Source organism: Chiloscyllium plagiosum, unplaced genomic scaffold, assembly GCF_037043375.1.
Source record: "Chiloscyllium plagiosum isolate Xiang-an unplaced genomic scaffold, Cpla_swu_hap1 HiC_scaffold_44, whole genome shotgun sequence".
NCBI lineage: Eukaryota > Metazoa > Chordata > Chondrichthyes > Orectolobiformes > Hemiscylliidae > Chiloscyllium > Chiloscyllium plagiosum.
This window is the reverse complement of record NW_028270182.1, coordinates 1,261,932-1,289,466: the sequence shown is the minus strand read 5'-3', so window position 1 is coordinate 1,289,466 and position 27,535 is coordinate 1,261,932. Positions and strand designations below refer to the sequence as shown.

The 27,535-nt window shown below is 42.9% G+C and overlaps 1 protein-coding gene across 4 annotated transcripts in view; it reads right to left on the bottom strand.

The window, feature by feature from the left end:
• Window positions 1-27,535, bottom strand: part of LOC122543409 (E3 ubiquitin-protein ligase RNF167-like) — a 125,999-nt gene that overhangs the window by 61,160 nt on the left and 37,304 nt on the right. For all 4 annotated transcript variants that reach the window (XM_043682117.2, XM_043682116.2, XM_087982942.1 and 1 more), the window contains one exon: window positions 26,093-26,186. In XM_043682117.2, the coding sequence (XP_043538052.1) occupies window positions 26,093-26,186 (94 nt within the window). The remainder of the gene's footprint in view (window positions 1-26,092; window positions 26,187-27,535) is intronic.

Here is a 27,535-nt window from a genome sequence, read left to right as displayed (position 1 = left end):
GTCAGCTATGATTGCCTTGTCCTTCCTTTAGCATGTTTCTTTACCCTTAGGATAAACTTCAGCTGTGCCTTCCAAATTGTCCCCAGATACCTGCACCATTGCTGCTCCATAATCTTCCCTATGAGGCTACCCTTTTAATAACCTCTGGCTGGTTCCTCCCTCATGCCTTTGTAGTTTAGATTAGATTCCCTACAGTGTGGAAATAGGCCCTTCGGCCCAACCAGTCCACACCGATCCTCCGAAGAGTAATCCACCCAGCCCCATTTCCCTCGAATTAATGCACCTAACACTACGGGCAATTTAGCATTGTCAATTCACCTGCCTTGCACAACTTTGGATTGTGGGAGGAAACTGGAGCACCTGGAGGAAACCCACGCAGACACAGGGAAAACGTGCAAACCCCACAAAGATAGTCACCCGAGGCTGGAATCAAACCTGGGACCCTGTTGCTGTGAGGCAGCAGTGCTAACCACTGAGCCACTGTGCCGCCTCAGTTTCCTGCACTCAAATGCATCTCGTGAACGCTATCACAAGCTATTCCATAAAACCATTTCATTCCACGAATTCCTCTTCTTGAGATTCACTACAAACTGGATATTCCCAATCCACCCACACAGTGAAGTTTCCCATGATTATTGTAATAGCGCCTTTCTCACATACCTTTCCTACCCCACATCCTGACAACTGTTAGGGGACTTTTTTCCATTGTAGTTCCTCAACTCTACTGAAACAGATTCTAAACCTTTTGACCCTACATTGCTTCTTGCTAGTGATTCAAGTTCATTTCTTACTAACCAGGCAACCGTGACTCTCTGCCCGACCGTTGCTACAATGCATATTTTTGGATATTTACTTTGATCTCATTACAGTCTATGTGATGCCCACAACATCATACCTACTGATTTCAATCTTCTCTACATGCTCATTTAGCTGGTTATGTATACAGGGTGCATTTAAGTAGAATATCCACAGTCCTGGGTTGACTGAACCCCTTCTCATAGGTGTCCTATTATCTGTTGGGGCTGAAGTTAGATATCTGGCCCTTTCTATACAATGTTCTTTTACTTGTTTGGGAATCTTTAATAACCTTTCCTGAGCCCTTCCCATTTAACTAGTTTCAAGTCCTTGTGATCACCCTGTTTAGCCTTTCGACTAGGATCCTGGCTCATGATCAAGTTAGGTCCCAATATTGACGTCAGTGCCCATGAAATGGATCCCCTCTTTCCCACACCACTCTTTGAGCCACTTTTACTTCCCTAAGCTTCTTATCTCTAAGCCAATTTGCATGTGGTTCAGATAGTATTCCACAGATTACAACCTTTGAAGTCCTGTTAAATTTGTTTTTAATTATTGATATTTCTCAAACAGGGCCTCTTGCTTACTCTTGCCTGTTATTGGTGCCAACATGGAACACAACAAGTGGATCCCCTCTTTCTTCAATATCCTTTCAAGCTGGCTCAAGATATCCTTCATCTTGGCACCAAGTAGGCAACATACCACACAGGACTCTCAATCCTGCTCACTAAGGATGCTGTTCCCCCATTCATAGAATCCTGTACCACTATCACTTTTTAATGTTCGCTCCCAGCCCTCCTCCGCCTGAATGGCTTCCTGAACCCATACTGCAGTGGTCAGTTTGCCTATTGTCCTCACAAGCTCTTTCCTCATTCACACAGGCAACAAATGCCTCTTTTCTGTTGGGAAAGGTCAAGAGCAGAAGCTCCTCCAATCCTATATGCCATGTAGGAACTTTCAAGATTCCCAGTGATAAAGGAACCAACTTTAGAATAGTGAATAGCTTGGATGTAATTTAAAATTACAATCCAGGATGCTTAGATGGATTTGTTTAATTTGGCTGTCAGCATATACATTGTCTCAGAACAAGAGCAAGGAAGTTGTGGAAAACATTTAATAATGATGGTTGTGGTGCACACAATTGTAAGACATAGAATTTATAGCAAAAGTTTGTGTGATGTAACTGAAATTATACACTGAAAAATACCTTGATTGTTTGTTGAGTCTCTCATCTGTTAGAATGACCATGATAGTTTCATTTCTTTCATGTGTAAATCACAAAACTGTTTTTAAAAAAGTTACATTCTCAGGTTAATTGTAACAACTGGTGTCAGCACAGATAAGATGTTAAGAGGTTGAAGGTGTTAGCCCCCTGTGTTCCCTGTCTGTGCCACAATGTTTAGACTGATTTTAATCTAAAAAGTGAGTTAACAGAGTCTTACATGGATTCATGCAGTTTTTGAGCAAAGTACAATGTAACACTGCAAGTACAAATTCACCCTACAAACATATGTGTGTGTGTGCCTTACAATTGTGTCCTCCACAACCACCTGATGAAGGAGCGTCGCTCCGAAAGCTAGTGCTTCCAATTAAACCTGTTGGACTATAACCTGGTGTTTGTGATTTTTAACTTTGTACACCCCAGTCCAACACTGGCATTTCCAATTCATTTAATAATGGAGAACTGTAGGAGGATTTACAATGCATTTGCAGTCTGATTGAGACACAATGAGGACATTGCATCAACTCTGCTAATGGCTAAGTAAAATGTTGTAATTAGATACAATTAGCCAACATCAACTGTTCATTACCAGTACCCGCAGTTCAAACTGTCGTTTACAAACATTTGAACTAGGAACAGGATTAGGCCATTTGGAGATTTCATTTCAAACAATATGAGAAAGAGTTCCTGATGAAGCATGGAATTTGGTTTATATCAGGAGAGTTTTGAGAGTGCAAAACATAATTGTGCATTAGGTGTTCATATTTAAGGTTCTGGAACTTCTGGGGAATGTTTGGGGTAACACACAAAACTTTGGGGAGACAACAGCTTTTCAGTTTTAGTAGGACTGTTGGAGAGACAGTTCAGAAAAGATTTACCAGGATGATGCTGGGTTTGAGGGTTTGGGTTACAAGGAGAGGCTGGGACTTCCTTCAATGGAGAGTAGGAGGTTGAAGGGTGACCTTATAGAGGTGTACAAGGTCATGAGAGACATAGATAAGGTGAAAAGCAAAAGTCTTTTCTCTAGGGTGGGAGTTTTCAAAACAAGGGGGCATATTTTTAAGGTGAGAGAACAATTTAAAAGGGAATTGAGAAGCAACATTTTCCACAAAACAGGGTAGTTCCTATGTGGAATAACTGCCAAAGAAAACGGCAGACATAGGTATGGTTACAACATTTGAAAGATATTTGGACAGGTACATGTATAGGAAAAGTTTAGTGGGATATGGTCCAAACGCAGGCAGGTGGGACTTGCCTTAGTTTGAGCAACCTGGTCGGCATGGATGAGTTGGATTGAAGAATCATACAGCAAGGAAACACGCCCTAAATCTAGGTTTGAGCCTGCTCTGACATTTAATAAGGTCATGGATGATCTGATTATAACCACAACTCCACACACCTGCTGACACCTAATAACCTCCGCTTCATGTTTAGCAAGAAACTATCCAGTGCCGCCTTCAAAATATTCAAAGACTCTGCTTCCACCACCTTTTGAGGAAGAGAATTCTAAATAGTTTGGGAGAAGATTTGTAGCTTGGGTGCTCGTTGTTGTGGTTCTGTTCGTTAAGCTGGGAATTTGTGTTGCAGACGTTTCGTCCCCTGTCTAGGTAACATCCTCAGTGCTTGGGAGCCTCCTGTGAAGCGCTTCTGTGATGTTTTCTCCGGCATTTGTAGTGGTTTGAATCTGTCGCTTCCGGTTGTCAGTTCCAGCTGTCCGCTGCAGTGGTCGGTATATTGGGTCCAGGTCGATGTGCTTATTGATTGAATCTGTGGATGAGTGCCATGCCTCCAGGAATTCCCTGGCTGTTCTCTGTTTGGCTTGTCCTATAATAGTAGTGTTGTCCCAGTTGAACTCATGTTGCTTGACATCTGATATCCAGCATGAGCATAACCAACGTAGTGTACAAAATCCCATGCAAGGACTGCACAAAACACTATATAGGACAAACAGGAAGACAGCTAACGATCCGCATCCATGAACACCAACTAGCCACGAAACGATATGACCAGCTATCCTTAGTAGCCACACACACTGATGACAAGCAACATGAATTCGACTGGGACAACACTACTATTATAGGACAAGCAGGTACAAATCACTATAAATGCCGGAGGAAAGATCACAGAAGCGCTTCACAGGAGGCTCCCAAACACTGAGGATGTCACCTAGACAGGGGACGAAACGTCTGCAACACAAATTCCCAGCTCGGCGAACAGAGCCACAACAGAATTCTAAATAGTTACAAACCTCAGAAAAAAAAATTCTCATATCTTTGCCTAAATGTGACTCATTATTTTCAAAATGACTCCTAGTTCTAGATTGTTCCACAAAAGGAAACATCTTCTCCACATCAACCTGGTCAAGACCCCTGAGGATCTTATTGGTTTCAATCAAGTCACATGTCTAGCTTCTAAACTCCACAGAATACAAGCTTAACCTGGCTAGGTTTTCCTCATAACACAACCGACTTATTTCAAATATCAAGCTTTCTGTGAACTACTTAAACAAGGAAATAGTATTCCAGGTGTGATCCTGCCAGTGCCCTGTACAAATGAAAAATAATGTCTCTTCTTTCGTGCTCAGTTCGCCCACAATAAACAATAATATTCTATCAGCTTTCCTAATTACATGTTGTGCCTACATTCTAACCTTTCATAATTCATAGATACTCAGATCTCTCTGCATCAGAGTTCTTTAATTTCTCAACATGTAACATGCTTTGTTATTCTTACTGCTAAAATCGACAATTTCATATTTTCCCACATCACACTCCATTAAGCTGAGGAGCCTGTACTGCAGCTGAGGCGACTGGCTTCCAACAAGCCCAAACATCTTCCTTTCCTTCCATACATGTTGGCAATCAGTGGTAAGTTTTCCAACTGACTACAATCTTATTAGTGCTCCTTTGTATTATACCTGACTAAATGCAGCTTTTACATCGAAGACAAATCACTGTCATATCTTGAACTTCTATGTTTCGATCAAGACTGTAAATAAGGTCAGTGCAATCTAAACTGAGAGAAAGTGAGGACTGCAGATGCTGTAGATTAAAGTTAAAAAGTGTGGTGCTGGAAAAGCACAGCTGGTCAGGCAGCATCTGAGAAGCAGCAGAGTCTACTGTTTGAGCATAAGCTCTTCATCAGGAATTTGTGGGGTGGAAGAGGAAAGGACAAGGGGGCTGAGGGATAAATGGGAGGGGGGCAGCCCCACTCCCTCCCTTTTATCTCTCAGCCCCCTTGGCTGCAACCCCCTCACATTGCTGATGAAAAGCTTATGCTCGAAATGTAAACTCTCCTGCTTCTCAGATGCTGCTTGACCAGCTGTGCTTTTCCAGCGCCACACTTTTTGACTGTAATCTAAACTGAGTGTTGGTAAAAAGAGTATTGCTATGCAACCAACACATGGGAATTGTTAACAAAACCTTCCATGGCTTTGTTGATAATTGACAGTAGACTGATCAACCAGTAGTTGGCTGCGCTAGACTTACTTGGGCAACATTCCACATTGCTGGGTAGATGCTGGGACTCTAGCTGAAGTGGAATCGTTCAGCTAAGAACACGGGTTTTCAAATACTGCAGCTGGGATGAATAAGGCATGCAAGGGAACTCAGAGGGCAAGCATGCAGGAACCTCAGCCTTGGCAACTGTCCAGATTTAAGGCTCTTTCTTAAAACAAAGAACTGCAGACATTGGACGTCTGAAATAAAAACAGAAAGTGCTGGAGAAACTGAGTAGATCTAGCAGCATCTATGGAGAAAGAATCAAAAAGTGATCCTTCATCAGAATGGGATGAGGGGTTTGAGTGAAGATGAGAAAAGTTGGGGTGGTCTTTAGGTCCCTTAATGGTAATCACAATACAAAACAAAGGACATAAAACTAAGTATCAGGAGCTTCTAATAAAGGGAGCAATAATCCTGGGTGATGTTCATGTATATCCAAGCTGGAAAAATCATAGGGTCACAAGTCTTTGAAATACTCATCTTAAAATGATGATGGAGCTAAATTCCTGAATATTTTTAAGGCAGAGCTTTTCAGGATAGGAGGAAATACAGAGTAATTCAATCAGCTATGAACTTATTCTGCTGGATGAACTACGAATCATTCAGAAGGCTGAGGGGGTAATTGAGAGGAGTTACCGGGAGTTGGTCACTTCTAAGGCTCAGGACAAGGATAGATGGGTTACAGTTAGGGAGAGGAAAGGGGACAGACAGACAGTGCAGAGATCCCCTGTGGACATTCCCCTCAGCAATAAGTATACTGTTTTGGATACTGCTGGGGGGGGAATGACCTACCAGAGGAAAGCCATAGCAATCAATTCTCTGGCACTGAGCCTGACACTGTGGCAAAGAAGGGAAGGGGCAGAATAGAAAAGTACTCGTGGTAGGGGACTCGATAGGGGGATTGACAGGAGATTTTGTGGTCAGGATCGGGATTCCCGGAAGGTATGTTGCCTGCCTGGTGCCAGGGTCCGGGACGCCTCCAATCGGGTGTATAAGATTCTGAAGGGGGAGGGCGAACAGCCAGAAATCGCGTTACATATTGGCACCAATGATATAGCCAGGAAAAGGATCGAGGTTATAAAAAGTGATTTCAGGGAGTTAGGATGGAAACTGCAGAGCAGGACGAGCAGTGTTCTCTAGTTTACTACCTCGCCACAAGATAGTGAGGCGAGGAACAGGGAACAGGCGCAGCTTAACACGTGGCTGCGCAGCTGGTGTAGGAGGGAGGGCTTCAGAGATGTAGATAATTGGGATGCCTTCTGGGGAAAGTGGGACCTGTACAAGAAGGACGGGTTGCATCTGAACTGGAAGGGGACCAATGTCCTGGGTGGAAGGTTTGCTCGAGTAGTTCGAGAGGGTTTAAACTAGTATGGCAGGGGGGTGGGAACCTGAGCTGTATACCGGAGGTGAGAGTTGATGCAGATGAGGCAATAGCAAGAGGTAGACCAGCTAGGGGGAAGGATTTTCCTGGGAAGGAACCAAGGGATCAGTTAAAGTGTGTTTGCTTTAACGCAAGGAATATCAGGAATAAAAGTGATGATCTTACAGCATGGATCAGTACCTGGTGCTATGATGTTGTGGCCATAACAGAGACATGGGTTTCTCAGGGGCAGGAATGGTTGCTGGATGTTCCAGGGTTTAGAGCATTTAAAAAGAATAGTGGGGGGGGGGGGGGGGGGGGAGAAGAGCAGGGGGTGTAGCACTACTAATCAGAGAGGGTATCACAACTACAGAAGCTTCCATTGTCGAGGAAGATCTGCCTACTGAGTCAGTATGGGTGGAAATTAGGAACAGCAAGGGAGCAGTCACCTCTTTAGGGGTTCACTACAGGCCCCTCAATAGCAGCAGGGAGGGGGAAGAAAGCATAGGTCGGCAGATTTTGGAAAAGTGTGGACGCAGTAGGGTTGTTGTAATGGGTGACTTTAACTTTCCCAATATTGATTGGAACCTCCTTCGAGCAGAAGGTTTGAATGGAACTGTTTTTGTAAGGTGTGTTCAGGAGGGTTTCCTAACTCGGTACGTTGACAGGCCGGGGAAGAGGCCATTCTAGACTGGGTGCTCGGAAATGAGCCGGGGCAGGTATCAGATCTTGGTGGTGGGAGAGCATTTTGATGATAGTGACCACAACTGCCTCACATTCTACATAGCTATGGAGAAGGAGAGGATTAGGCAAAATGGGAGGATATTTAATTGGGGAAGAGGAAACTATGATGCGATTAGACATGAGTTAGGAAGCATGGATTGGGAGCAATTGTTCCATGGTAAAGGCACTATAGACATGTGGAGACTGTTTAAGGAACAGTTGTTGCGAGTAATGAATAAATATGTCCCTCTGAGACAGGCAAGAAGTGGTAAGATAAAGGAACCTTGGATGACGAGAGCGGTGGAGCTTCTCACCAAAAGGAAAAAGGTAGCTTACGTAAGGTGGAGGAAGCTAGGGTCAAGCTCAGCTCTACAGGATTACAGGCAGGTGAGGAAGGAACTCAAAAATAGTCTGAGGAGAGCGAGGAGGGGGCACGAGAAAGGCTTGGCAGAACGGATTAGGGAGAACACAAAGGCATTTTACACTTTCTGTGAGGAATAAGAGTATGGTCAAAGAAAGTGTAGGGCCGATCAGGGATAGCATAGGGCATTTGTGTGTGGAGTGTCAGGAGGTAGGGGAAGCCCTAAATGAGTCTTTTGCTTCTGTCTTTACGAAAGAAACAAACTTTGTAGTGAATGAAACCTTTGAAGAGCAGGTGTGCATGCTGGAATGGATAGAGATAGAGGAAGCTGATGTGCTGAAAATTCTCTCAAACATTAAGATTGACAAGTCGCCAGGCCCAGACCAGATTTGTCCTCGGCTGCTTTGGGAAACGAGAAATGCAATTGCTTCGCCACTTGCGAAGATCTTTGCATCCTCGCTCTCCACTGGAGTTGTACCTGAGGACTGGAGAGAGGCCAATGTAATTCCTCTCTTCCAGAAAGGAAATAGGGAAATCCCCGGCAATTACAGACCAGTAAGTCTCACGTTTGTCGTCTGCAAGGTGTTAGAAAGGATTCTGAGGGATAGGATTTATGACCATCTGGAAGAGCATGGCTTGATTAAATGCAGTCAACATGGCTTTGTGAGGGGCAGGTCCTGCCTCACAAACATTATCGAGTTCTTTGAGGATGTGACTAGAAATGTTGATGAGGGTCGAGCTGTGGATGTGGTGTATATGGACTTCAGCAAGGCATTTGATAAGGTTCCCCATGATAGGCTCATTCAGAAGGTCAGGAGGAATGGGAAACTGGGAAACTTAGCTGCCTGGATACAGAATTGGCTGGCCAACAGAAGACAGCGAGTGGTAATAGAAGGAAAATATTCTACCTGTAAGTCTGTGGTGAGTGGTGTTCCACAGGGCTCTGTCCTTGGGCCTCTACTGTTTGTAATATTTATTAGTGACTTGGATGGGGGGATTGAAGGATGGGTCAGCAAGTTTGCAGATGACACAAAGGTTGGAGGTGTTGTTGACAGTATAGAGGGCTGTTGTAGGCTGCAGCGGGACATTGACAGGATGAAGAGATGGGCTGAGAGGCTGAGTTCAACCTGGATAAATGCGAGGTGATGCATTTTGGAAGGTCGACTTTGAAAGCTGAGTACAGGATTAAGGATAGGATTCTTGGCAGTGTGGAGGAACAGAGGGATCTTGGTATGCAGGTATATAGATCCCTTAAAATGGCCACCCAAGTGGATAGGGTTGTTAAGAGAGCATATGGTGTTTTGGCTTTCATTAACAGGGGGATTGAGTTTAAGAGTCATGAGATCTTGTTGCAGCCCTATAAAACTTTGGTTAGACCGCACTTGGAATACTGCGTCCAGTTTTGGTCATCCTATTATAGGAAAAATGTGGATGCTTTGGAGAGGGTTCAGAGGAGGTTTACCAGGATGCTGCCTGGACTGGAGGGCTTATCTTATGAAGAGAGGTTGACTGAGCTCGGACTTTTTTCATTGGAGAAAAGGAGGAGGAGAGGGGACCTAACTGAGGTATACAAGATAATGAGAGGCATAGATAGAGTTGATAGCTAGAGACTATTTCCCAGGGCAGAAATGACTAACACGAGTGGTCATAGTTTTAAGCTGGTTGGAGGAAAGTATAGAGGGGATGTCAGAGGTGGGTTCTTTACACAGAGAGTTGTGAGAGCATGGAATGCCTTGCCAGCGGCAGTTGTGGAAGCGAGGTCATTGGGGACATTTAAGAGACTACTGGACATGAATATGGTCACAGAAATTTGAGGGTGCATACATGAGGATCAGTGGTCAGCACAATATCATGGGCTGAAGGGCCTATTCTGTGCTGTACTGTTCTATGTTCTATGTTATTGAATGATGAGCAGGCTTGAGGGTCTGGATTGCACATTCTGTTCCAAATTTGTATGGACATATGACATTTCAGGGATTTTGGAATAATTTTGGGGACTACTACTGCAACTCTCCCTCAACTGTTCTTGCTGCACGTCTGTTCAGTTTTATTCCTTTGTAAATTTTCTGTTAGAGTTTGACAGAATGAACTGTGTTGTAGGCCATTTAAGAACCAATCACATTGCTATGATGCTATTTACACATGTAGGCCAGACTAAGTTAGGATGCAGCAGGAAGGCCCCAATCTCTTCAGGGTTGGGTCCCTTTACTCGGAGCAGCAAGGTCTCCTTAATACAAAGTTAGGTATGCCGACAGTACTGGCTTGGTGTCCTTGCTTTTGGTGAGGTATTAAGAGAGAGCGGAGGAGTGGGGAGAATATCTGACACACCCTGTGGCTGCTGGGCCGAGGCTGGAATTTGTATTTCATGATCAGATGCCCTGCAGAAACGTATTGTCTATAGAAGAGTAAGGGGGCGGTCAGGCAAATGTAACCATTTCCTGCAGGTATCGAAAAGGAGAAACATTTGAAGTGGATGAGGCTGTGTTAGAAGCTTGTGGAAGGCATAACTGATTTCTGTATCACTGCTGGCTATTACAACTGTTTAACAGTGTCTATTAGGGCAGAATATTGAGAACACCAGCAAAAAAAGGGTTAAATGCTCTGTTTTCGCTGCATTGTACTTAGCTTTCAGTCACCATTCAGAGAGAGGAACTGAGTTTGCAGAGCTCTGCTGCTCTGCAAACGCAAAGCAAGAAACAAAGCAACTTAACCACTTCCTTTCCACCAGAGGGTGCAACAGAGGAAGGAGAAGTAAACACTTCCTGTTTTTTTTTAAAAAGTCATGGGGAAGCTGAATTAAAGAGAGAGACAGAAATGACTGCACCCCAAGCTACAGGGAACTGGAAAGGATTGATAAATGAGCTTAAATATTCTCTAAACTCATGAGTTTTCAACATCCTTTTACTCCTCAGTCTGCACACAAATGAAGCTCACTGGGACAGGATGCAACACAAATATCTCCAACCTCAATGGAGGTTTTCAGCATGCCAATGTAAAAGATTAAGCTGCAGCATTTGCAACAATCTTCAGTTAGAGTGCCGACTTTATTACGATTTTCCATAGTGTGGAAATAGGCCCTTCGGCCCAACCAGTCCACACTGACCCTCCAAAAAGTAACCCACCTAAACCCATTCCCCTCTGACTAATGCACCTAAAACTATGGGCAATTTAGCATGGCCAATTCACCTGACCTGCACATCTTTGGGCTGTGGGAGGAAACTGGAGCACCCAAAGGAAACCTGCGCAGACACGGGGAGAATGTGCAAACTCCACACAGACAGTCGCCAGAGGCTGGAATTGAACCTGTGACCCTAGTGCTGTGAGGCAGCAGTGCTAATCACTGACCCAGCGTGCTGCCCCAGTGCTGTGCCGACTTGATGTTTCATCTTGGCCAACTCTGGAGATTCCCAGAATGTTGGTCTTTAGCCGATTCAATTCACTCCACTCTGTTAATAAAGATTTGACTGAGGCACTGGATACATCACCATCACAGAACTTACTAAATCTCCTTCCTCACTTTTCTCAGAAACCTTCAAGGAGTGTAATAGTCTGAAAACTTTTAGAATTCCACTTCTTCTTCCTCCTTTCCCACTCCTCATTGCCATTTGATACGTTTTTATTCCTTGTGTATTTGTAAGCAACCTCTCATTCCTAAAACTTATAATGCTAAAATCATCCTGAGCTCATGAGTGCAAAATGGAACAAACAACAATCAGCCACAGATAGTAGCAAGCAGCAATACTGGAGGATGACATTCCTTACAGAATGCAATCACTTGGGTGGAGAAGCTGTCAAATAGCCTTTTCTATATTCCCTGAATAATGTGCTGGATAATTCTATTGGGTGTTGTCAAGTACTGAAGGTGCTTGGTATTCAGTGACAAGAAACTGGAATTCCTGGGATATAAGCCAGCGTATAAGACAGACATCTTTATAATACAGAATTACAGGGCATCAAACCAGCCGATGTCTTGCACCTGCCCGACATTACCTCAGTAATAAGAGCCCTACTGGCGAACTAAATTATAGGATGTTGAATGCTGCTGTATACAACCCCTACGGTCTGTATCTTTGTTTTTGACTTTCCCAACATGAAAATGCTTCACTTTATCGTAGCACTGAACCACGCTGAAGGAGAAGGTTAAGTCCTTTGCTTGAATTAGCTGACTTCATTGGGAGCCTGAAGCAGATTAATTTTCATAGGCCAAAGAAAGCAATGGGTACTGGTTATTATGAAAAAGAGTAGGACACACCACACAATGTTCCAAAAGCTGGTGTTAGAAAATCCTGATGAAGAGCTTATGCTTGACTCTCCTGCTCCTTGGATGCTGCCCGACCGGCTGTGCTTTTCCAGCACCACACTTTTCGACACTGATCTCCAGCATCCGCAGTCCTCACTTTCTCCATACCACATATGTTGGAAGGACCACACTTCACTCCACCCCAAAGTCATGCAATCTAGATATCAGCATTCCTCATTGCTTTGAACTATATCCAGACAACAACTGATGTAAAAGTAAATCTGGTTTAGCAATTGTGATTAAAAGCTTCGTATGAATATGTTAAAGAAAGATTGCAATTCATACCACAATGTTGAATTCCTCGAGCCACTTCACAGCCAATAAACTGTTTTTAAATCATAATCGCTCAGCAATTTTAAAACATGGCAGCCAATTTGTGTATAGCAAGATCCCACAGGCTGAAACATGAAGAATAAATAATCTGTTCTGGCAAAATTGGACAAGAGATAAATCCTGTCCCCAGGTCAGCATGGAGAACTTCATTGCTCTTTCTTCACAAATAAAATAGTGATTGTTGGATCTTTTACATCCACCTGAAAAGGAAGGGTAATGAATGAGAGAAAGGTGTCCATGGTGGTACCAAGGATATGGGCAAAGTGAGAAATGAGCTCTTGCATCAAGAATTCAGGGAGCTAGGCAGTAGATTCAAAAGCAGGACTTCAATGGTTGAAATCTCTGGATTACCCCTGGTGTCACGTGCTAGCGAGTTTAGAAATAGGAAAATAGCACAGATGAATGCGTGATTCAAGAACTGACACAAAAAGGTGGGTTTCAGATTCCTGGATCACTGGGTTTGTGTTTGGGGAAGGTGGGATATGCAAAAACGGAATAGATTGTACCTGAACCAGGCTGGGACCAACATCCTTGCAGGTGGATTTGCTAGTGCCATTGGAAAGATTTTAAACTAGTCTGGCAGGAGGAAGGGACACAATATTGATCAAACAGAGACATATGATGCTACAGCAAGACTGATGAGTTAATGGCACAGATTGACACATGGAAATATGATATTGATGCCAACACTTCCTCATTCCTGGTAAAGGACTTTTGCCCAAAACATTGATTCTCCTGCTCCTCGGGTGTTGCCTGACCTGCTGTGCTTTTCCAGCACCACTCTAATCATGATTCTAATCTCCAGCATTTGCAGTACCCACCTCTGCCATCACAGAAATTTGGTTGAGGGAAGGGCTGGACCAGCAACTCAATATTCCAGGGTAAAATATCTTTATGCAAGATAGAGGAGGGTGTAAAATCATTGGGGGTGGTGTAGCACTGTTAACTAAACAGTCAATTACCGCAATAAAGAGAATGGATATCTTGGAAGGGTCGTCAAATGAGGCTCTCCGGGTGTAACTTAAGAATAATAAGGGGCCAGCTACTTTACTCAGTGGGAAAGAGAGGAGCAAATATGTAGACTGTTCACAAAAGTTTGTAAGGATAATAATCAGGTAATTATATTAGGGGATTTCAACTTTCCCAACATAGGTTGGGACACTCATAGTGCAAAGAGCCTAGCGGTGACAGATTTCATGACTGCATCCAGGGAAGTTTTTGAATCAATTCGTAAGAGGCCCAACAAGGGACAGTGCAGTGCTGGATCTGGTACTGGGGAATGAAGATGGATGAAGACCACAATGTTTGATGTGGCAGTGGGGGAACATTTAGGTGAAAGCACGGTTCAAATTTGTAATGGACAAGGAAGAAGATGGCCTGCTGAAAATAGCTTTGGATTGGGGGAAGTAGATTTTATTAAACCAAAACAGGATCTGGCCACATTAGACTGGGAACAGCTCCTTGCAGGTAAGTCTACAACAGAGCAATGAGGGGCATTCATAAAGGAGCTGGCAGCATGGTACCTCGGTGGTTAGCACTGTTGCTTCTAAAGCGCCAGGGACCCAGGTTGGATTCCCACCTCAGGCATCTGTCTGTGTGGAGTTTGCACATTCTCTGCATGGGTTTCCTCTGGGTGCTCTGGTTTCCTCCCACAGTCCAAAGATGTGCAGGTTAGATGAAATGGCCATGCTAAATTGCCGAGTTAATCGGGGTGTGTAGGTTAGGTCATTAGTCTGGGGTAAACATAGACTAGTAGGGGAATGAGTCTGTGGGTTACTCTTTGGAGGGTTGGTGTGGATTTGTTGGGCCGAAGGGTCTGTTTCCACACTGTAGGGATTCTATAAAACAAGAGTATAGGTCCAATTTGTATCCTTTAGAGGGAAATGTAGCAACAATAAGTTTAGAAAATCCAGAATGTCAAGGACAATAGAGGACTGGATAAGCAAGAGGAGTAGAGCTTTCAGCAAGCCAATGAGAATGACAATGACGATAAGAGGAGGGACAATTAATACAGGTTTGAACACGTTATATCTGAATGCGTGCAGTATAAGGAATAAGGTAAATGAACTTGTGGGGCAGATCGAAATTGGCTGGTATGACGTGGTGAGCATCAGGGAGACATGGCTGCAAGGGGATCAGGACTGAGAGCTGAATATTCAAGGATATACAACCTATCGAAAAGAGGGCAGAGGGGATGAGGTTGCCTTATTAATAAGAAATGAAATTAAATAAATAATAAAAAAAACAAAGTCAGATGGTGTAGAATCTGTGTGGGTAGAATTGAGGAACCACAAAGATTAAAAACAAAATAGTTGGAATTATGCATAGGCCTCCAAATAGGAGTCAGGAGCTGGGGTGCAAGATGCACCAGGAGATAGAAAAGATGTGTAGGAAAGGCAAAGTTAGTGTTCACGGGGGATTTCAATATGCAAGTGTATTGAGAAAATCAGGTTGGTAGTGGATTGCAAGAAAATGAATTTGTGGAACATCTACGAGATGGCTTTTTTGGAGCAATTTGTGGTGGAGCCCACTAGGGAACAGGCAATACTGGATTTACTGTTGTACAATGGGGCAGAATTGATAAGGGAGCTTAAGGTGAAGGAACCCTTAGGAGGCAGTGATCATAATAGGGCTGAATTTACTCTAACATTTAAGAGGGAGAAGACTGAATCAGAGGTAAAGGCATTACTGCTGAATAAAAGCAACTGAAGTGGGAGATAGCATGGGGCAGGGTGACACTAGGCACACAGACACACAAGATGGCCACTGAACCACAACTTGGCCACTTGACACACAAGATGGCTGCCAGACCACAATATGGAGAGCGACAGCAGAGCAAACACATATTACCTTGGGTCACCAGAATGCCAGCACAATGCACTCACAAGCTAGTTGATTAGTTAAGGTGGGTGGGGGAGAGAATGCACATGAGTAGTGTATACTGCCCACTGAAGTGCTTGGGTCCAGCCAACACCTTTGATAGAAATGCTAACAGTTTGATACGGATTCAATACAAAGTGCTAATAGCCAGGGCTGCAGTAATCCTCTTTCAGAGGAAGAGCGATTAGCACCCATTACCACAGCAATGGAAGAGCAAAGACAGGAGTTTCTGGGAGTAATTCAGGAGGAACGGTAAACATTCATCCCAAGGAAAAGAAGCACGGTACAGGGAGGACAAGGCAACCATGACTGACTAGGGACATCAGGATAGCATATAAGCAAAAGAGAAAGCATATAATATGGCGAAGGGCGGTGGGAAACCAGAGGATTAGGAAGCTTACAAAGACTAATAGCGGGTAACAAAAAAAGAAATAAGGAAGGAGATGATTAAATATGAGGGTAAACTTGCCAGTAATAGGGTATAGGTTTGCTCGCTGAGCTGTAGGTTTGATATCCAGACGTTTCATTACCTGGTTAGGTAACATTATCAGTGGCGACCTCCAAGTGAAGCGAAGCTGTTGTCTCCTGTTTTCTATTTAAATCTTTCTCCTGGATGGGGTTCCTAGGGTTTGTGGGATGTCATTTCCTGTTCGTTTTCTGAGGGGTTGATAGATGGTATCTAGATGTATGTGCTTGTTTATGGCGTTGTGGTTGGAGTGCCAGGCCTCTAGGAATTCTCTGGCATGTCTTTGCTTAGCCTGTCCCAGGATAGATGTGTTGTCCCAGTCGAAATGGTGTTTTTTTTCATCCGTGTGTAGGGCTATGAGGGACAGGCTAAGCAAAGACATGCCAGAGAATTCCTAGAGGCCTGGCACTCCAACCACAACGCCATAAACAAACAAATAGATCTAGATACCATCTATCAACCCCTCAGAAAACAAACAGGAAATGACATCACCTCAAACCCCAGGAACCCCATCCAGGAGAAAGATATAAATAGAAAGCAGGAGACAACAGCTTTGCTTCACTTGGAGGTCGCCACTGATGACGTTACCTAGCCAGGTAATGAAACGTCTGGATATCAAACCTACACCCTATACCTCAACCTGAGCTACAAACCTTGCCAGTAATATAAACAAAGACTGTAAGTTTCTTTTGATATCTCAAGGGCAAAAAAGGGGCAAAAAAAAGTACATTGGGTCACTGAAAATGATGCTGGAGAGATAACAATTGGGAACAAGGAAATGTCTGAGGAAGTCAACAATTACTTTGCATCAGTCTTCAAGGTGGAAGACACGGGTAATATCCCAAAAATTCAAGAGTGAGGGGGCAGAGCTGAGTAAGGTGGCCATCACCAAGCAAAGGTTGCAAGAAAAACTGAATAGCCTGAAGGTAGATATATCACCTGGACCAGATGGACTACACCCCAGAGTTCTAAGAGAGATCGCTGAACAGATCATGGAGGTGTTAGTGATAATCTTTCAGGAATTGCTAGAATCAGGGAGTGTCCCACAGGACTGGAGAATTGTTAATGTGACACCACTGTTTAAAAAGGGAGTAAGACAAAAGACGGAATATTACAGATTGATTAGCCTAACTTTGGTCATGGGTAAGATCCTGGAATCCATTGTGAAGGATGAGATTTCAGAATACTTGGAAGTGTACGATAAAATAGGGCAAAGTCGTCATGGTTTCATCAAGGGGAGGTCATGCCTGACAAATCTGCTAGAATCCTTTGAGGAAGTAATAAGCAGGTTAGACTAAGGAGAGTCAATGGATATTCAAGAAGGCCTTTGACAAGGTGTCGCACAGGAGGCTACTGAGTAAGGCCCATGGTGTCAGAGCCAAGATGCTAGTATGGAAAGAAGCTTAGCTGTCTGGCATAAAGCAGAGATTGGGGATGAAAGGGTCCTTCTCAGGGTGCCAGCTGGTAACAAGTGGTGTTCCGCAAGGCTCAGTGTTGGGACCCCAACTTTTCACTTTATACATTAATGATCAAGATGAAGGAACTGAGGACATTCTGGCTAAGTTTGCAGACGATACAAGATAGGTAGAGAGACAGGTAGCACTGAAGAGGCAGGAAGGCTACAGAAGAATTTGGACAGGTCAGGAGAGTGGGCAAAGTGGCAGATAGAGTACAATGTGGAAAATGTGAGCTCATGCACTTTGGTAGGAAGATTAAGAGACATAGACTATTTTCTAAATGGGGAGAAAACTCAGAAGTCTGAAGTGCAAAAAACTCTCGTCCAGGATTCTCTCGAGGTAAACCTGCAGGTTGAGTCAATAGTTAGGAAAACAAATGCAATGATGGCATATATTTTGAGAGGACTTGAATATAGACGCCAGGATATACTGTTGAGGCTCTATAAGGTTCTGGTCAGACTACATTTGGAGTATTGTGCATTGTTTTGGGGCCCATATCTCAGGAAGGATGCACTGGTCCAGGAGCATATTCAGAGGAGATTCATGAGAATGGTCCCAGGAATAAAAAGCTTAACATATGAGGAACATTTGAGGACTCTGGGTCGAGACTCAATGGAGTTTAGAAGGATGAGGGGGGATTTAATTGAAACATAGAGAATTCTGAATGGCCTGGACAGAGTCAACTTTGAGAAGATGTTTCCATTGGTAAGAGAGATTAGGACTCGAAGGCACAGCCTTAGAGTAAAGGGAAGACCCTTTAGAATGGAGATGAGGAGAAACTTCTTCAGCCAGAGTGTGGAATTCATTGCCACAGAAGGCTGTGGAGGCCAGGTCACTGAGTATACTTAAGACTGAGATAGATAGGTACTTTAGTATCAAGGGGATCAATGGTTATGGGGGGAAAACGGGAGAATGTGTTTGAGAAACTTATCAGCCATGATTGAAAGGCACAGCTGACCCGATGGGCTTAAGTCCACAGGGAGCAATTCAGCTGTGGTCCTGGAGGAATACAGAAAGTGCAGGAGAAGACTTAACAAAGCAATTAGAAGAGCAAAAAGGGGCATGAAAAAAAGACTTGTAAAAAAGGATTAGGGAGAATCCTAAGGTATATTATAAAAGCATTAAAAGGAATAGGTTAACCAGGAAGACAGTAGGGCCCATTTGGGACCATGGGTGCAACCAGTATGTGAAGCCGCAGGACATTGTAAGGGTATTGGATGAGTACTTCCCTTCACTTTGGAAAAGGATGACGTAGGTATGGAATTCAGGAAAAGGGCCTGTGAGAAACTTGCACAGTTTGACAGAGGAAATGGGGAGGAATTGGAGGCTCTATCAGACTGAAAAACAGAATAATGACCTGGCCTGGATTGATTGGATTAGTGTGAAAACAGGCCCTTCAGCTCAACCAGTCCATGCCGACCCTCCGAAGAGTAACCCACCTAGACTGATTTCCCTCTGACTAATGTACCTAACACTATGGGCAATTTAGCATGGCCAATTCACCTGACCTGCATATCTTTGGACTGTGGGAGGAAACTGGAGCACCCGGAGGAAACCCACGCAGACACGGGGAGAATGTGCAAACTCCACACAGAGGTTGGAATCGGACCTGGGACCCTGGTGGTGTGAGGCAGCAGTGCTAACCACTGAGCCACTGTGCAGCCCAGCCCCTGGATGAAATGCATCCAGGCTGCTGGGGCAGGTGAGGCAGGAAATTGCAGGGGCTCTGAGGATGGCAAATGTGGTTCCATTTTATAAGAAAGGTAGTGGAGGTGAAGCAGGGACTTACAGGCTGATGAGTCTCAAGTCAGCTGCAGGGAAACTATTAGAGAAAATTCTGAACGCATTAATACCCACTTGGAAAGGCACAGGTTAATTAAAGATAATAAGTTTAGCTTTGTCGGAGGACGTCATGCCAAAAAAGTCTTTTAGAATTTTTTGAAAATATGATCAAGTATATGGATGAGGGAAACACAGTTGATGTAGTTTATACGGATATTAGCGAAGCTTTTGACAAGAACAAACATGATATATTAATTGAGAAGGAATTGAGGGCAACTTGACAAGAATGATCAGAAACTGGCTCAGTAACAGGACACAAAGGGTAGTGGTAGGAGGCTGTTCGAGTGACTGAAGGTTGGTGTCCAGTGAGGTACTGGATCACTATTGGATCCTTATTGTTTGATTAGATTAGATTACTTCCAGTGTGGAAACAGGGCCTTTGGCCCAACAAGAAGCACACCCAACCAGACCCATTCCCCTACATTTACCCCTGCATCTAGCACTACGGGCAATTTAGCATGGTCAATTCACCTAACTTGCACATTTTTGGACTGTGGGAGGAAACCGGAGCACCCAGAGGAAACCCACGCAGACACGGGAATGTGCAAATTCCACACAGTCAGTCGCCTGAGGTGGGAATTGAACCCGGGTCTCTGGCGCTGTGAGGCAGCAGTGCTAACCACTGTGCCACGGTGCCGCCCATTTGTTATGTAGTTAAATGATATAAATAAAAATGTGGGGAATATGTTAAGCAAATTTGCAGACGACACCAAGATTGGCAGAGTGATTAATAGTGAAGACAATTACAAGTTACAGGAAGCTATTGATGGGTTGGTCAGATAGCCAGACCAGTGGCAGAGGGTTATTAACAGAGTGTGATGTGATGCACTTTGGAAGAAGAAACAAAATGAGGGAGTATTTAATAAATGGCAGGGCACTGGGCAGCTTAAAGAAACAGAGGAACCTTGGGGTAATTAATTATTCACTGATCCTTGAAGTCAGCAGAGCAGAGGACTAGGATAGTTAAGAGTGCATATGGGACACTTATTTTCATCAGTTGTACTGTGGAGTATAAGAGCAGGTAGGTAATGTTGGAGGTGTACAGAGTGCTGTTGAGGCCACAACTGTTTACAGTTCTGATCACCTCACTACAGAATGCAATAGCACTGGTGGGAATACAGAGGAGGTTTACCAGGATGTTGCCTGGGATGGAGAAATTGAGCTATAAAGGGAGACAAGATAAGCTTGGATTGTTTCCTTTAGAGAAGGGAAGACAAAGCGGAACATGATTGAGGTGTATAAGATTATAAGATATATGAATAAAGTGAGAGGGAGCAGCTGGTCTCCTTGTTGGAGAGGTCAATCATGAGAGGGCATAATTTAGGGTGAGGGGCAGGAGATTCAGAGAGGATTGGGGAAAATCTGAAATGGTGAGAATCTGAAATGCACTGCCTGGGAATTTAGTGGAGGACAGAAATCTTACAACCTTTGTAAGTATCTCAAATACCATAACAATCAAGGAAAATCAATAGGAGTAGAGCACTTTTAGTGGTAGATATGTTGTAGCAGACCCAAAGGGCCGATGGGCCTTTTCTGCACTTCTATCAATCTACCAATTTAATGTTTCATACCCTTGATGGTCCAACAATGCTTGACAATCCTACTTTGGAGTAGGACTTGAATCCATTTGACACATTAGCATGAATGCTACCCACTGTGCCACTGCTGATATGGTTTTAATATGAAAAATTGAAAACATTTGCACAACTAAGCCTTACTAATGGATCAACACTACAATAGGGACTTTCACCTATTAAACCAAATCAGTTATCTACCACCTAATTTTATACTTGAGCTCAATTTCCCGCTCTCAAACTCGACTTTAACCTCACTTTGCAGAATGTAATTAGTGGGAAGTGAGCACGCTGATGCAAACAGGAAGCGCCTGTACTGATAACTACCTTCACCACAACCACTCGCCTGACATACTGATACTCAGGTTTTGAAAGTAAACTTTGCACATCAGTAGCTGAGTCTGCTAGTGAGTCAAATAGCTGTAAAGTTTCCATGCTAAAAAAAGTTTCCATTCAGTACCAATTCAGCACCTTTTCTTCTCATTTTGAATGACAGTCTAGAGATCCTTCCACCACAATGAACGTTTCTTCAGCAATATTTTTAAACTCTATGCTTTACATTCTGACCAAAGCTTATTGTTAAAACTTATCTTTATTTTTAGTTATCTTGGCATTTTCTCCTGAAGGCTTCACGATATTGGTTCTATTGACAGTGCTGCTCACTTGTCCTTTCCCTCAGTTGTCTTTTTTCAAAATTCATTCCTGGGATGAGGGCACTGCTGGCTATGTAGCATTTATTGCCCAGCCCTTGTTGTCCATAGGACAGTTAAGAGTCAACCACATTGCTGTGGATCTGGAGTCACATGCAGGCTAGACCAGGTAAGGATGACAGTTTCCTTCCCTGAAGGAAGGACATTAATGACCCAGATGGGTTTTTCTAACCATCAGCAATGGATTCATGGTCATCATCAGATTTTTATTTCCAGATATTTATTGAATTCCACTACCTGCTGAGGCAGGATCCAAACCCAGATTTCCAGAATGTTACCTGGGTCTCTGGATTAACAGTCCAATGATAATATCATGAGGCCATCTCCTCCCCTAATTCTGCTGGTGTAAACCTTGATAATTAACAAGTATCGTCAGGCTAATCCAACAGCTGAATCTCACTTTATTGTCTTTCATTATAATACACGCGTCTTTTTCAGGATAGGAGAAAGTTTTTAAGTCAGGTCACAAAGCCAATGATATTTGCACCAACTGCAATTTTAGCACAGATCAGTTAACAAGGAACAGACCAGGTTACAAATGTAGGATCTGAAGAACTCCACTGTCTGTTTTTCATGTAGGGATATTCTGAAGCTTGACAGGTCAGGTCAGCAATGATACAGCACAAATGCATGTGTAGATAAAGCACACAAGGCAGCTACTGGAATGTAACATAGGAGGAAGAGTAGGCCATTCTGCCCATCGAGCTGCATACATACTTTCTGAGAAGTGTGAATGCACTGGAGATTATGCAGAAGAGGTTTATAAGAAAAGTTCCAGGGATGAGAAACTTCAGTTATGAAAATATATTGCATAAGTTGAAACTTCTTTCCTTGGAGAAGTTTAAAAGGGAACTTGATAAATTTTTAATAAGAAGAAGTTTGTGATAACAGAGAGAAATGGTTTCCATTTGTAAAACAGAAAGCACAGACTTTAAATAATTTGCAAAAGGAGTGACTGTGAAGTGTGAAAAACTAAACTTCTGACCACAGCACCTGGAAGTGTGGAGGAGACAGGTTCAATCAAAGCAATGAAGAGGACATTAAATGATTTTATAGCAATAATATATAAGCCCACAACAAAAGGACAGGAGAATGGTTCCAAGTCACAATGCTCGTTTGGACCGAAGGTGTAGACATGACAGGATAGCCTCTTTCTAGACCATAACAATTCTGTGATTCCAACATAGGTGAAAGTTCAGACTTGAAATATGAATTACCTCTTCTGGAAATCCCTTTTCCATCACATTTCCTCTTTTAGTTATGGATAGGTAGAGCACTATAAACTACTACAGCTCAGCAATGCTATTGAGTGTTATGTGTCATGTTTTTTTTCCTAGCTATAATTACAGTCCTTCCCTTTCACTGGCTATAAACAATAATAAAATGTGACAATTGCTTGAGACTGACATTTCAACCTGGCTTCTGTGGGAGGAGAGTCACATAATCAGAGCAGAAAAGACTGGTTAATCAATAATGAAGTTTTATAACATACACAGTTTTCAAAAGTTCTCTAGTACATAATTGAATGGTGAGTGCATTTCCAAGTGTGTGCTGCAACAACTTCAGGCTCTAAGAAGAAATGACCAACAGCCTTAATGATTTTTAGCAAACCAACAATCTTCAAAACTATTTAACTCTACAGGGCAGCTTTGAAAAAAGTGAACAATTTAATAATTAAAATGCTTCCACCACACCTTCTTAGCATATTTGCAGAGTGGGTGTCTCTATCCTTAATCAATGCTGTGTTAACAGATTTTTAGCAGGCCTTGAATCTGGCTTCCGGGCCTGTGCCCTGAGGAGGAGGAGTCACCTCAGGTTTGGGCTTAGGTTCAACTACAGTGAACTATAGCTTTTGCCTAGGTTGCACTGGCATCACAGATGATCATATTCCACCAACATGAATAGCATACTGACAGACACTCCCTGTCCATGCTCATAGCCCAATTTACGCAAGTATTAGAATTGCCATCACTCATTGAGCCAAATCTGGCAAGAGTCAGCACATTCTGAATTAAGAGGAAGTAACAAGAAAAAGAGAGGTCAGTCTCCTTGACTCAGTCATAGCTGATCACTCACTCACTAATCCTATGTAAACATATTTTTATAATGGGGAATTCTTGTAGGACAAAACAAAAGCTTAAAAAATTCCTAGTAATGAAAAGCAATTGGTGTGGGAGCAGCACAGACAGCGTCACAGGATCAAGTTAGTTTTGGAAGCCATGCTGTGAAATGCATGAGCTCCACCTGCAGTCAGCTTTCAAACATTGCTCTCCCCAAACCGGAATTTCAACAATTGGTTTAATTTAAATCCTGCAAAACACAAGTTTGAACAAGATGTCAGGATAAATGGATCCTCTTTAATAACTCTTGCTGGAGAAGCATCTACCTTTCCCTCTAGAGAGTTAAAAAAAAAACAAAGTGTTAACAAACAGGATAATTGGAGCATATAATCCCATTCCATTGTACAAAATGAAATTGGAATATAACCTGCTGTCTGAGGCAGTTGTAGTAGAAGTGGTTAAGAAATTACCTTGGATATAGCTGACTTACTCCAAGGTAATGATTTGGCAAGAGTAAAGGTTATAGCTTCACCCATAAACATGGGAAGGCTAAATGAGATTTAAAAAAAACATGAAACAGTTACAAGAACAAGTTTTAATCATTTTCCATCATGTGCAGTGGCCAATGCAATGGCTCACAAAGTCCATCACCAGAATCCAAAGTAACTCCAGAATCAGACATAAGAGCAGATAAAACTTTCCTTAAGAATGAAGGTAGTTCAGAAGTAGTATTTGGAAAGTCTTTGTTACTTGATGTTCAGAAAGCAGATCTGGAGTTAAGTTAGTTAGTACAGGCAGCTCACAGTGAGGCAGAGGCTGAATGAATTCCAGAGTGTTACCCCATTAAAAAAACAGTTGGAAATGGAGACACTCTGACAGACTTGTGGATAAAGAATGGATGCAGAGTTGTACTAATCAAAATATCGTAAGGAGACACTGTAACATATGAAAACTCTATAGCATGTAGGAATTCTGAAAACTCAAGCACCAATAAGCAGACATTTTACCTGGTCAAGACTTTGTAACAGTACTGTACAACATGTCATGAATGTCAGGTAGTAGGAAACCACAACATGTAATCAAATCAATGCTTTCAATACTCTTATCAATGTCTGAAGAATCAGTTCAGTATAAGTAGATTGCATAGGATGATTACCCAAGGACACATGGAAATATTTCCAGAGGACAATTCCAGCTAAGTGGAAAGATTCATTCTGTTATACATTCACATCACAAACCTTATTTACCCTATTCAATTTACCTACTCAAGTAATATTACTTACTCGGGTTTGCTTTGTAATTTTGCCCTGAGTTGTTTGCATCCCTTCAACAGAACCTCCCCTCTAATTCTATGTTGCTGGTTTCAATGTGGTCCGTGACCACTGGCTCTTCCCCCTCCCATCTCAAGTTCTTCTCGAGTACACAGTAGATATCCAAATCATGCTCAGTTGCAGAGAACATATCTATTAAAACCATCAACTTGATAGAAGATGCTCTTTGTCTGCCTGAAACTTAGGGGTATTCTGATGCAAAGGATTGACCACAACCAAGTACTGAAGACTGGTATACACCAAGGTGCAGTATGATGTGCTGGGATATGCACTAAAGCTTGATGCACCGAGTGCAAACGTTTGCTGGGGCAGAACCCATTGTGTAAGACCATAGTGCATTGAGGGGTTTGTAATCATATAAAATCCCTTTAACTGCATATGCTGTAAATAGAAATTTTAATAGTAAGCATAAAAAGGTATCTCAGAATGCCACGTAGTGTACTGAAAGAAACTGTCTTGCTTTCCACTTTATGTAATATCAACATTGAAAAATTATCGAACCTATGCTAATAACTTTTATTCAGTATATATTTTGGGGTGCAAAGAGCCTCACAGATCAGGCAGCTTGAAAATTATCAATGTAAGAGTGTGGTGACACATGCTGGAAAGTGGATTTCTGCAGCTTTTGATACTGTTGCATCAAATATAGCATTGTCTCTCCAATTGAACAGGCTCCTTGAACAAAAGAAAGAAATTATCTTTGGAAATGCACATAATCATAATCACTAACTGAAAGTGGGGTAAATTTTGTGCAGGCAACTGGGTGAGATCACACTGGGGTATGGGATATGTTGTTGATTAAGTATCCATGAGACATGATTTGGAGATGCCAGTGTTGGACTGGGGTGTACAAAGTTACAAACCTGATGAAGGAGCAGCGCTCCGAAAGCTAGTGCTTCCAATTAAACCTGTTGGGCTATAACCTGGTGTTTGTGATTTGTAGCCATGAGACATGGATCTGGTTCACACAGGCAAGAGGCAGTGTCAAAGCACCCCCTGGTGGGCATGCAGTCACACAACACTAGCCACTAAACTGGCTTCTCACTAATCAGGTTTTTAAACTTGATTCTAGCTCAGTGCTTTTTGCCAATTTTCAAAGATGTGACCTCCAAATGCCAATGCAAACCTTTCTATTCTCACAGAATATGGGTCAGGTGTAATAGTCGCAGTGCCCCTACCTTTGTTGAATTTATGGACTGGAATTTTCTTCAGCTGCTCTTTTGACAGTCGGCTTGTCTGGATTCTGCGCCGATACTGCACACATCTCACTATCTATAACACACAAAATAAAGTGAGACCTCAGGTCAAAGGTGAAGTAGGATTTCATCATCTGATGCTGTTAAACTCTGGCACAAGACCAAATCTTTCTTTCACAGCTTGAGACACTTGTCCCTACAACAAACAAATGAGACAAGGGGATCTCACCTAGTCACCTTTACAAATTTACCTCACTTTTTGTTTAGTTCTAAGTTGTGATCATAGAAGCATGAATCAGCAAAGTTGGAAATCAAACTAAAAAAGGAAAAATGTTGAAGGTGACCAAAGCTAAGGGAAGGAAGTTTAAAGCAGAGTCTTAAAGGAGGAAAGGGAGTTTCCTTTTATTCTTTCTTGGGATGTGGGCATTGCTGGCTGGTCAACATCTATTGCCCATCATTAATTACCCAGAGAACAGTTAAGAATCAACTACATTGCTGCAGATTTGGAGTCATGAGTAGGCCAGATCAGGTAAAGATGGCAGATTTCCCTCCCAGATTAGTGAACCAACTGGGTTTTTACAACAACTGGTCATCATTAAATTCATTCCAGATTTGTACTGAATACAAATTCTGCAGTCTGTCACAGTGGGATTTGAACCTGGATTCTCACAACGTTACTTGGGTCACTGGATTAATAGTTGAGCATTAATACCAGTAGGCCATTACTTCCCCAGATTCAGGATGGAGTGTTAGAGGAATGTCAGAGCTTTGGGCCCAGGAAACTGAATGAAAGGCAACCAATAGTGAAGTGATTAGGAGACCAGAAACAGAGTAATGTAGATACCTCATAAGTTTGTAGGATTCAAAGAGCTAACAGAAATAAGGAGCGGTAAGGTTATGGGGGAATTTGAAAATAATTGGGTAATAGATGAAAGGGATTTGGTGCAAGTTGGGGACGGATAAAAGAGCTTTGTATAACCACATGTTTATGGAAATTACAGCAAAGATCACAGCCTCCTCACGCAGCCGATGTTTGTCTCGGGTACTTCCCAAGTAGTAGTTCATACACCACGGATCCTACATCATGCAGCAGCTTGGGATGAATCTCAACAAAAATCATTGCATCTCTCTCCAATCTGGCCCAGCTCTCTCCAGACCTTCTTTGGAAAGGCACATTTAAAAAGGACTTGTGCAACGTTCTCTTGTCCACCGCAGCTGCTTTGAGGGAGAATACAGTAGTAGAAAGTCCCTTGCCGAGCAACAACATTCTGATGGGGAGCATCCCTCTTACCGCTAGCTAAAGCTATATCTCAGAGCTTGTTAGAATGCCTCAGTGCCAGACCTTTCTGTCAAATGGGTTTGACAGTCTGCTCAAGGAACCACCAAAACAGGACCAAGCTTCTCCTTTCCCCAATGAACCTAGAG